The sequence below is a fragment of the Canis lupus genome, chromosome 11 (assembly GCF_048164855.1).
Source record: "Canis lupus baileyi chromosome 11, mCanLup2.hap1, whole genome shotgun sequence".
Lineage (NCBI taxonomy): Eukaryota > Metazoa > Chordata > Mammalia > Carnivora > Canidae > Canis > Canis lupus.
Window position 1 is genome coordinate 53,107,893 of NC_132848.1, and position 12,015 is coordinate 53,119,907.

General features: G+C 38.7%; 1 protein-coding gene across 1 annotated transcript in view; it reads left to right on the forward strand.

The window, feature by feature from the left end:
* Positions 1–12,015, forward strand: part of PPP1R21 (protein phosphatase 1 regulatory subunit 21) — a 65,093-nt gene that overhangs the window by 29,551 nt on the left and 23,527 nt on the right. Inside the window, exons 12-14 of the mRNA XM_072768286.1 lie at positions 1,112–1,248; positions 6,281–6,373; positions 10,988–11,115. Coding sequence (XP_072624387.1) covers positions 1,112–1,248; positions 6,281–6,373; positions 10,988–11,115 — 358 coding nt within the window. The remainder of the gene's footprint in view (positions 1–1,111; positions 1,249–6,280; positions 6,374–10,987; positions 11,116–12,015) is intronic.

Here is a 12,015-nt window from a genome sequence, read left to right on the forward strand (position 1 = left end):
AAGAGAAGGAAAGGGATATGATTATCATTCCTGTGTTAATAACTTTCCTTGCTTTACCTGCACATTTTTAAGAAACACTGTTAAGAGTCCATGTGTTTTTTTCTCATAATTGTTTTCTCACCTTATAATTGTTTTCCCAAGTAACCACTTAAAATTGAAAATGATACAATGTATTATATGATTGTTAGTCATTTAATTTTAGATTTGGGTGTATAGATTGGTTTTTCAATCTCTTTGGCTTTTACTAACCTTTTTACTAAAAAGGTTTCTAAATGATTTTGTTCGTTAGTTCCTATTTAATTTTCTTTAGGAATTCAGTATGTGCAATATTTTTCTCCTCAGGATTAGGTTTTTTAAACAAATTTTTTAACTTTTAAAAAAGATTTTATTTATTTATTTATTTATTTATTTATTTGAGACAGAGAGAGAGAGAGAGAGAGAGAGAGAGAGGGGCAGAGACACAGGCAGAGGGAAAAGCAGGCTCCATGCGGGAAGCCCTACGTGGGACTCCATCCCAGATCTCTAGGATCAGGCCCTGGGCCGAAGGTGGCGCTAAACCGCTGAGCCACCTGGGCTGCCCAAATTAGGTTTTTTGTGTTTTTTTTTTTTTTTTTTTTTGTATTTTTCTTCTTCTTCTTCTTCTTCTTCTTCTTCTTCTTCTTCTTCTTTTCTTCTTCTTCTTTTCTTCTTTCTTCCTTCTTTCTTCTTCTTCTTCTCTCTCTCTTTTTTTTTAAAGTAAGCTCTATGCCCGCTGTGGGGCTTGAACTTATGACTCTGAGATCAAGAATCATATGCTCTACTGACTGAGCTAGCAAGGCACTGCTCCTCAAAATATTTTTAAAGGAAATAATTTTGTGTTGCTCCTAGGATGGAAAGCCAATGAGCACCTGCCTTTGCCTTTTACTTCCATCTGGTCATCTGTTAGCACTAATATCTGCAGCAAATAGGTGTATGTATTGAGGTCTAAAAAAAATGGAACCTTATACATGAGATAATTTTTTTTTTTTTGGAAAGTTTCTCTTTTGGGCATAGTTTGAAAAATCAGATGATTTATTATAGCTGTTTGAAAATTGTTACGATGCTCACTTTTGAAATATCTGCTCATTCCTAGTTTAGAAGAAGAATGTGAATCGTCTCTTTGCACGTCTGCATTGAGAGCCAGGAATCTTGAGCTGTCTCAGGACATGAAAAAGATGACAGCTGTGTTTGAGAAGCTGCAGACTTACATCGGTCTTCTTGCTTTGCCAAGTAAGTTTGTTGGTTGCTCGTAGTTCAACTTAGAGTACAAGAACCTGGAGAAGGGAGCTGTTTAGCTTGTTTGAATAGGAAGAGTATAGGACCTGGAGTCAGAAAAACTTGAATTCAAATCTTCTAGCCCCTTACACATTTATGGCCTTGGCCAAATCACTTTACTACTCTGTACCTGTTTTTCCATTGATGAAATCGAGGTAAAGTGATTATTAAATTAAAGATGTACAATATTAGGCATTAAAGACATGCATTAAATATTAATTCCTTTTCTCTCCATCCTTTTTTTTAAATCGAGAGGGGCAAAGCATAAGAATTGGTAGCAACTTTCCAACAAGTAGCATAGGAGAGAGGTTTAGAAGTAAAAATGTCATTTGTTTCCCTTTGTTCTAGTTTGAAGAGAGTATTTTCGGTAATTGAATGGATCTCAGTTTAAATGATATTTTAAGAATGCTGTAATTTTTCATACTCTGATTTATTTTTTTGTAATAGCTTTAATGTGAGATAATTTATATACCATATAATCTACCCGTTTAAAGTATAATATTCAGTGGTTATTAGTATATTTACAGATATATGCATCATCACATATCAAAGTTAATTTAAAAATATTTTCATCACCTCAAGAAGAAATCTTGTATACTTTAGCTATTACCTTATCCCCCATTCCATACCGCTCTGACACTAAGTGACTTCTAATGTATTTTATGTCTATAGATTTGCCTATTCTGAACATTTTGTATAAATGGAATGATATTTAATTAATCCATAAAAATGGAAACATAAAAAAAAAAAAAAAAGGAAACATAGTCTTTTGTGACTGCTTTTTTCATTCAGCATAATGTTCTCAAGATTCATCCATTCTGGGCAGCCTGGGTGGCTCAGTGGTTTAGCTCTGCCTTCAGCCCAGGGCCTGATCCTGGAGACCTGGGATCGAGTCCCACATCGGGCTCTCTGCATGGAGCCTGCTTCTCCCTCTGCCTGTATCTCTGCTTCTCTCTCTGTGTGTCTCTTGTGAATAAATAAATAAAAAATCTAAAAAAAAAATTCATCCATTCTGTTTTATTGCAGAATAATACCCATTATATATCCCACCACATTTTATTTACCCATCAGTTGATGGACAGTTTGTATTGTTTCTACCTTTTGGCTATTATGAATAATGATGCTTTAGATATTTGTGAAGTGTTTGAGTAGGCATAGTAGGCATAGCCTTCATTTCTCTTGGGTATATACCGGGGGATGGGGTGGATGGTGGTGGGAGGGCGAATTTCTGGGTCATATGTTAACCATGTTTAACTATTAGCAGAACTGCCATACTGTTTTCCAAGGTGGCTTCCCACCAGCAGAGTATGAGGGTTCTGATTTTTCCACATCCTCACCAGCACTTGTTATTATCTGACTTTTTGATTTTAGCCATCTAAGTTTTGTTGTCTAACTTTCTGCAGTGGTATCTCATTGCAGTTTTGATTTGTATTTCCCTGTCATCTAATGATGTCAAGCATTTTTTCATGTTTTATTGGCCATTTGTATGTCTCTTTGGGAAATAGGTTTACTCAGATCCTTTCTCTATTTTTTAATTGAGTTGTCTTTTTATTATTGAATTTTAAGTGTTCTTTATACATTCTAGATCAAATCCCTTTTTGGTTATATGATTGACAATATTTTCTTCTATTTTGTGGGTTGTCTTTTCACTTTTTTGATGGTGTCCATTGAAGCATGAAAGTTTTTTATTTTGATGAAATCCAATTTAATTTTAATTAATTAATTAATTTTTAAAGATTTTATTTATTTATGAGAGACAGAGAGAGGCAGAAACACAGGCGGAGGGTGAAGCAGGCTCCGTGCAGGGAGCCCAATGTGGGACTCGATCCCAGGACTCCAGGATCACACCCTGAGCCTAAGGCATACACTCAACTGCTGAGCCACCCAGGCCTCCCTATTTTTATTTTATTGCTCATGCTTTTGCTGTCATATCTAAGAATCAGTTGTCAATATGAGGTCATAAAAATTATCCCCTGTGTTTTCTTCTAAGGGTTTAATAGCTTTAGCTCTTATGTTTAGGTCTTTGATCCATTCTGAGTTAATTTTTGTATCTGGGATGGGGTGAAGGTCCAACTTCCTCTTTTGGATGTGTTTATCCAGGTGTCTCAGCATTATTATTATTATTTTTAAAGATTTTATTTATTTATTCATGAGAGAAACAGAGAGAGAGAGAGAGAGAGAGGCAAAGACACAGGCAGAGGGAGAAGCAGGCTCCATGCAGGGAGCCCAACGTAGGACTCGATCTAGGTCTCCAGGATCACTCCCTGGGCTGAAGGCGGCGCTAAACTGCTGAGCCACCCGGGCTGCCCGTCTCAGCATTATTTATCAAAAAGACTTGTTCTTTCCCTAGTTAATTACCTTGGCTCACTTGTTAAGAATCAGTTGATCATAGATATATGGGTTTATTTCTAGACTCTCAGATTTATTCTATTGATCTATTTATCTATCCTGTGCCAATACTATACTGGCTGTTGCTTTGTAGTTAGTTTTGAGACGAAGTGAGAGTCCTCCTACTTTGTTCTTCATTTTCAAGATTGTTTGGCTATCCTTGTTCCCTTGAAATTCTGTGTGAATTTTAGAATCAGCTGGTTAGTTTCTGCAAAGAAGTTAGGTGGGATTCTGATAGGGATTACATTGAATCTGTAGATTAGTTTGGGGGAGTCTTGTTGGCTGAATTATGTCTCCCTAAAAGATATGTGAAATTCTACCCTAGTACTTATGTATGTAACTTTATTTGGAAATAGCATCTCTGCAGATGTAATCAAAGTAAGATGGGGTTCTACTAGTTTAAAGAGAGCTCTTGTCAGTCTGATGACTGCCATCCTTATAAGGAGAGATGTGGAGACAGAGACACAGGAGAGACTCAGGGAGGCCATAGGAAGATAGAGGCAAGGATTGGAGTTAATCCTGCCACAAGCCAAGGCACCTGTAGGGCTGACGGAAGCTGGGAGAGGCAAGGAACTATTCTCCTCTGGAGGATTTGGAGGAAGTGTGGTCTGGGTAGCACTTTGATTTAGACTTGTGGCTTCCAGAACTGTGAGAGAACTCTTTTCTGTTGTTTTAAATCATCTCCTTTGTGGTACTTTTGATACAGCAGCCCTGGAAAACCACTATGAGAGTATTGCCATCTTGATGATAAGTTTTCTGGTTCATGATCATGGTGCATTTTTCCATCTAGGTAGGCCATCTTTAATTTGATTTCGGAGTTTTTCAGAGTAAGCACCTGATGTTGTTCTCAGGAGGTTCAGCCTTGGGCATGCACACACTAGCCTTGGGGTAACAGTGGTTTTGTCAGTCCCTTTCCCTGTTTTGTTTCTTAATCTTACTAAGGATAAGCTCTACTCATGGCTGACAGACTGCTGTCTCGGTTTCAGCAATGCCTTGGGGGCATAAAGTGCTCTACAGCTGATCCAGTTGAATTTAAGCTTCTTTATAGGTATAGTTTTTGAGATTAGGGTTTAAGGTTTGCTATGACCCCAGAGGGCTCTTCTTAGCTGTTTTTTTCTCTAGTAAACCAGCTAGCCAGTGTAATTTACATCTTTAATGAATCTATCGTTTAACTTACCATTTAGGTAATGAATCTAGTTTAACTTACATCTTTACTGAATCTACCAACTTCCTGTTAACTGCTTTCATCACAAGCTCTATTATTCCTGAGAGCACCTTTAGAATTGAATTTCTCCATGCTCTGTTGAGAATGAAATCAATTCCTTTGGGAACAGATTCAGAGTTTTCTGTTTTAAGGCTTGTACCTCCCTTGTGCCAAATCTCCGAGCCATGTTTCTGGTGCTGGAGGTGGGGACAGTGATGCCCTTTCCTCAGAATAACAGTCTTGCTTTAGTAGCTGAGCACTGGTGGAAGGGGTAGGCCACAGCCTATGGTCTCCGTGGCTTGCCTTTTTCAATGTGGATAAAATGAGCTGGGGCAAGGGGCTAGAGAACCCCAGTATTCTCAGCAGTACTGTGCTCAGGGTAGAGCCTCCATCCCAAGAGTTGGGGCTGGGCGGAAAAATTCCCACCCCTGTCATACTCACCCAGAACTTAGTTTTGGGTCGAGGGGAAAGATGCAGCCCTCCAGCTGGAAGTTAGGGGAGAGTTGTATTCTTGGCCTCACCAGTCTGGAGTGCAATTTCTAGCTCACTGAGCTGGTGAGAGGAGGATGAAAATGGGTCTTTGTTCAAATACTGCAGATTCTGGCTGTTTTTACTGAGTTGTTAAAGATTTTATTCTCCCCCCCCCCCATTTTAAAAAGATTTCCTTGAATAAATGTTTCTTCCTTTGAAGTATGCACTTAGGACCATTTTCAAAGTCTGTTTATTTTAAAACAATTTTCAGGGGCACCCAGTGGCTTAGTCAGTTAAGCATCTGACTTTGGCTCAGGTCACGATCTCAGAGTCCTAGGAAGGAGCAGCGTCAGGCTCTGCACTCAGGAGGAGTGTGCTTGTCTCTAATCACTTACTCCTTCGCCTCTCTCCCCCCCCTCCTCTCCTCGCCTCATGTGCTCGTGCTCTCTCTTTCCCTAATAAATAAATATTAAAAAATAAAATAATTTTCGCCAGTTTTTTGGGGGAGTGAATCTGTGAAGCTACTCATGCTGTCATGCCAGAAGTGGGACTCTGAATAATGGTGTTTTTAGTTATGTTCAACAAATAATAATGTATAGGGAAAGAAAAAATTGAGAAATGCATTTTGTAGTAACAAGGTGAAAACTCACAAACTTTCATTTCAAAAAGAATCATAAAATATGTTATCCTACGTAACAATTTAATTTTGATTCTTAACCATTAAAAATATTTGTGGATATGGATGATGCAAATCAGTTGTATGTGTCTATCACCATTATATCTGAATGTGTCTACAAAGATTTCAAGGGCCATTATTTTCAAAACATCACAAGCAATCTTTAAAAAGTAGAGGAAGAGGGTGGGCTGTCAGTTTTTCAGAAGTCTCCTGGGAAAATGCTTAGACTTGTGATTTTGGTTTCCTAGGTACAGAGCCAGATGGACTCCTTCGGACAAACTACAGTTCTGTCTTAACAAACGTTGGTGCTGCTCTGCATGGATTTCATGATGTCATGAAAGGTGAGGCTTGAAAAGAACATAAATAAGCTGAAAACCTTCATCTTACTTTCTCAGATCTGCCTGAATGAGATTTAAACAAATACTGCCAAGGCTAATAGACCCCAGAAAAAGGCTTAGTAGCATTTGGCTTATGTTGGAGTGCACAGCTCACCGCCGTCTGCTTTTTCCATCTGCTTCATTTCTGAAGGTAAACAAAGTGCTGAAGAGAAACCCTTGTGCACAGTACTTTAGCCAAAAATACATTGCACTGATTTAAGGCAGGTGTGTGAATTTTATCAAGCTAGACATGCCATTCAGAGGCATTTAGCAAAACATTTCGAACTCGTTAGAGCCCACGCGTTTAGGAATTGAGGAAACCAGGGTTTAAGGTTCCAAGAGAGCTTTCCACCATCCTGTGCATTTTTACATCTAAAGTGCCCATTTTGGGCAGCCCTGGTGGCGCAGCAGTTTGGCACCGCCTGCAGCCCGGGGTGTGATCCTGGAGACCCGGGATCGAATCCCACGTCGGGCTTCCTGCAGGGGGCCTGCTTCTCCCTCTGCCTGTGTCTCTGCCTCTCTCTTTCTCTCTCTCTCTCTCTCTCTCTCTGAATAAATAAATAAGTCTTCAAAAAAATAAAAAATAAAAATAAAGTGCCCATTTTAAGTCCTGTTTTGTTCAGGGGAACCTTAAGAAGTGAAGGTCTGGTTTTAAGCTTTGGTCAGTTTTTAATTGCTATGTACTAAGAATATAGTAGGCTGAAGGACATTTCATATTATTCTTAGCCAACTGTGATTCTTAGTCGACTTTTTAATCTATAGGTCTGCATGGCTTCTAGGGTTTTTCCTTCCTTTCTTTTCCTTTTGAAGACAGTTGGGGCAGGAGATGGAGGAAAGGGCAGAAGCAGTTGCCAGAAATAGCCCAGATTAATAATATGCTAGATATTCTTTGTGGTGTTGAAGTAACAATTAGGAACCCATTACGAGTTTCACAGAAAATAATTTTAAAAGCCTAGAAGTGTTGGAAAGCATGTACAAGACAGGTATATTCAGGCCCCTATGTAGATTGGCAGGGAACCCTTCTTAGTGCCAGCAGTATTAGCTAGCCCCATCTTACCCTTCAGTATGGAGAATGAGCCTTTCTGTGGCTTGTCTCTAATTATGAGGAATTTTAAAAATCATTATACTTGTGGAGCTATCCCTGGCTGTGGGAATCACAGCTTAAATAGATACTCTTGGTGGCCAGTGACCATAATCAGCCCCAACTCAGCAGAAGTAGTCTGGTGTGCAGAGAAACTAAGAGCCTGGTTGGTGCCTTTTTCCTATGCAGCTTTGGGTTTGAGGAATTCAGACTTAGCTGTGATCCTCTCTTCCAGAACTTTAGTTAACTGAGAAATAGGCCATTGAAACCACAGGTAGTTCTGTTGCTACATTTTTGGGTTCTATTTTCTAAAGTTTGCTAGGCCCATATTATGATTTGTTTGTGCTAGTGGTTTCTCTTGCATTCCTATAAAGAAGGGGCTAGAAAGTGGAGGGTAGCTGTCCAATAAGAAGGGTTTTAAAGCTTCACTTACATTAAAAAAAATCTTGGTTTTATTTCTATTTTAATTAATCTATGATTTTTACAGATTTTTTTTTAAAGATTTTTAAAAAAGTAATCTCTATCCACACTGTGGGGCTCATACCTACAATCCTTAGATCAAGAGTCACATGCTCCACCAACTGAGCCAGCTGGACCCTCCCTATATAGATGCTTTTATTCATACATACATAAGATTAAGAATCCACCAAGTGGCCCAAATTGAAGAATGTTACTGTTGTCAGTTGAGGCATAAGTCGATGGAACTTATGGGAGGATCAGAGCCCCAGCCCCCCAACCCCCTTAGTGCCTCCATTTGTTTCTGTCCTTGCAAACATAATATAAAGAGAATATTGGGAAACAGGAAGGGCAGTTGGCAAGATTATGGGGTCCTGTTGTTAGATATATGATTCAAATTGGTCTTTTTACCGAGCATGGAAGACTACTGTTTATCTCTCAGGGACTCAGAATGAAACATCAGCTGGTATTAACAGAAGAAGCTTTGCGTTTCAGAGAACTCTCAACCTCTTCCTTTCCTGCTTTGCCCTGAGTAATTGCTTGATCGAAGTCAGCAGGCAGGCAGGCAGGTGTCAGTGTAAAAAGAGAGCTAGAGTTTTATAAACATATCTATCCTACATGGATTCAAAATAGGAATTAATTAATCATTTAACAAGGGAATTCTAAGTGAGAATTGTTGATTTTTAGGCTCAGGTCTAAAGCAAGTAGATTCATAGGAAACAGAAAAATAAATCTCTGGCGTAGGTCACATGGTTTCTTTGTTCTTTTTGGATTTAAAATTTAATGTCAAGGAGCATCCTAAATAATTGAAATATTTGGACTCAATAAAGAGTAAACAATTGAATCAAGAGGATTATTACTGTCAAACTACAGTGGCACTGTTCAGTTGAAACCGTGTCAGTATTCATAGTATTGTATAACTTTCATAAGTATCTCAGTCATATACCAATCACTTAAGATTACTTGCCAACCAAGTTGTATTATACCTTTGTGTACTTGCAGTAAAATAGCAACTACAACTTTCTGTGATGTGTAGAAAGAAAATGTCTGTGTTAGGGACTAGCAAGTTCAGTATATAAAAATGTTCAGTGGGTTGCCTCGGTGACTCATTCAGTTAAGCGAATGACCCTTGATTTTGGCTCAGGTTATAATGTCAGGGTCCTGGGATCAAGCCCCTCATTGTGCTCCTTGCTCAGTGGGGAGTCTGCTTGAATATTCTTTCTCTCCCTCTCCCTTTGCCCATCTCCCCAGCTCGTGTGTGCACATATGCATGCTCTCTCTCAAATAAATAAATCTTAAAAAGAAATGTTCAGTATTCCAGTTGAATTTTTATTCACTTGGATATCTTATGAATATATAGAGGATAATCACTTATTTGTAAAAATATAAACATAAGAGTAATATACCAATTAGTTGGTTCCTTTGCTGTGACAGTTGTACCATAGTAATGTAAGATGTTAACAATAGGGGAAACTGGCTAAAGAGTATACAGAAAATCTCTGTAACTTTTCTGTGAATGTAAAACTATCTTAAATTATAGTTTATATATATACGTATATATGTATACTAAATATATAAATAAAACAATTCTCCAGTTTTAAAATTTTAGTAAAAATAATTCTATCCATAAAATAATGATTTTGTGTTAAAATAGCATGATCATATCAGGTTAAACCTCAAATACCATTTCTTTCTAACTAGTCTTATTTCTTTTTAATTCTCCATAGTCTAAAATCAACTAGATTCCTTGATTCTGAGTAAATGCAATTCTCTGCATACACATCTGTTATAAAAATTAATTTTCATATTTTGTGATTTATTTTTCACCTTGCTGGTAATGATAATGCTGTTGTGAATGAAATATTCTAAAACCATTCAGAGGGGAATGAATTGTGAACACTTTGTTATTTAAAAATATAATTACCCTTCCTTGTAAATCAGTGTTGTCTTAAGAATTCTCCCACTATCCCTTATTTACAGGACAAAATCATTCTTTCTCAGAGACCCAGAAAACCCCCAAGTTTAGTTGTTTGGCCAGTTTCATCACTGCAATTTCTCTTAACACTTTTATCTAAGTCTCTCTCTCATGTGCTTTTTACATTTTTTTAAAGATTTTATTTATCTGTGAGAGAGGCAGAGACACAGAGGGAGAAGCAGGCTCCCCACAGGGAGGCCAATTCAGGCCTTGATCCCCGGACCAGGACCATGCTATGAGCCGAAGGCAGAGACTCCACTGCTGAACCACTAGGTGTCCCTCTCCTGTGCTTTTCTAACCACAGGCTTTGTTGGAATATTTGGGGATTGGAGGATGTAGCCTGTGAAGCCAGGCAGGGGAGTGTTAACTCCCGGTTTGGCTCTGCAGACCCTTGCCAGTGTTAGGGTGTGTGCTAGCAAACTAGCTAAGGTCCAGTGAGGGTTGCGGGACATTGTACCTGTGTTAGTTGTTCTGTTCCAGCCCCGTGGTTCGCTTATATGAGTACAAGATAAATTTTCATTTGTGCCTGCCCAGACTATCCAAACAGCGTTTTTAACTGGTAAATACTGGTCAGGGTCATTTACCCAGCACTAGAATAAGGGTAAACACTCAAATGAGGGATAATCAGATCCACAAGCTGGTGGCTGTAATGGAGACACCGAGATGGTGTTAAGAGACCCTTATTTGGGGATCCCTGGGTGGCTCAGCGCTTTAGCGTCTGCCTTTGGCCCAGGGCGCGATCCTGGAGTCCTAGGATCAAGTCCTGCATCGGGCTCCCGGCATGGAGCCTGCTTCTCCCTCTGCCTGTGTCTCTGCCTCTCTCTCTCTCTCTATGTCTATCATGAATGAATGAATGAATGAATGAATAAATGAATTAAAAAAAAAAAAGAGAGACCCTCATTTGTCTCTATTCTTTCCACATGGATTTGTGACCTACTCAGGGTGATCCTGTTAGAGTTGGGACCATTTTTGTTGTTGCTGTTCAAATATTACTGTGTATGTCTCTAAGAGTAGATATGCAATTTGTATATGGATAATAATAATTTCCATTTGATTGCTTTTATAGATATTTCTAAACATTACAGTCAGAAAGCTGCAATAGAGCATGAACTTCCAACAGCAACACAGAAGCTCATTACAACGAATGACTGTATCCTGTCATCAGTAGTGGCATTAACAAATGGAGCAGGAAAGGTAAGTTTTCTCTGGTTTATATTGACATTAAATTTAATTTTTAAGTAAGCTCCTTTTTTCCCCTTGAATGACACAGGGAAACTAATCTGTAAAAGGACTTTGGAATATCCGACTTTTTTGTAAAATAAAGTTGTCTCCTTTTTCCTTCTCCCTACCCAATATTTAAATCAATATGGGGGGATCCCTGGGTGGCGCAGCGGTTTGGTGCCTGCCTTTGGCCTGGGGCGCGATCCTGGAGACCCGGGATCAAATCCCACGTCGGGCTCCCTGCATGGAGCCTGCTTCTCCCTCTGCCTGTGTCTCTGCCTCTCTGTCTCTCTCTGTGTGACTATCATGAATAAATAAATAAAATCTTAAAAAAAATAAATAAATAAAGCAATATGGGAGTGACTGTGACTGATTAGCATATGTGATGAGTAAGTAGATCACTCACAGTTTCTTTTTTAGGAAGATACTTGATGATCAGTACACATCTTTGTGTATATCAAATGTCTGCTTTATAGAAATTGGGAACATATATAAAAAGAAAAAAGAACCAATAAAACCTTCATTAATATTTTTTTTTTCCCTTTTAGTATTTTTTGTTGTTTTTGGTAACATTTGTTACAGTGCTACGTCTGTGGTTTTCTTTCTTTCTTTTTTTTTTTTAAGATTTATTTATTTATTTATGATAGACACACAGAGAGAGAGAGAGAGGCAGAGACACAGGCAGAGGAAGAAGCAGGCTCCATGCCGGGAGTCCGACCCGGGACTTGATCCCTGGACTCCAGGATTGCACCCTGGGCCAAAGGCAGGCACCAGATTGCTGAGCCACCCAGGGATCCCCCTCTTTTTTTTTTTTTTTTTTTTTTTTAAGATTTTATTTATTTATTCATGAGAGACACAGAGTGTGATTTTATT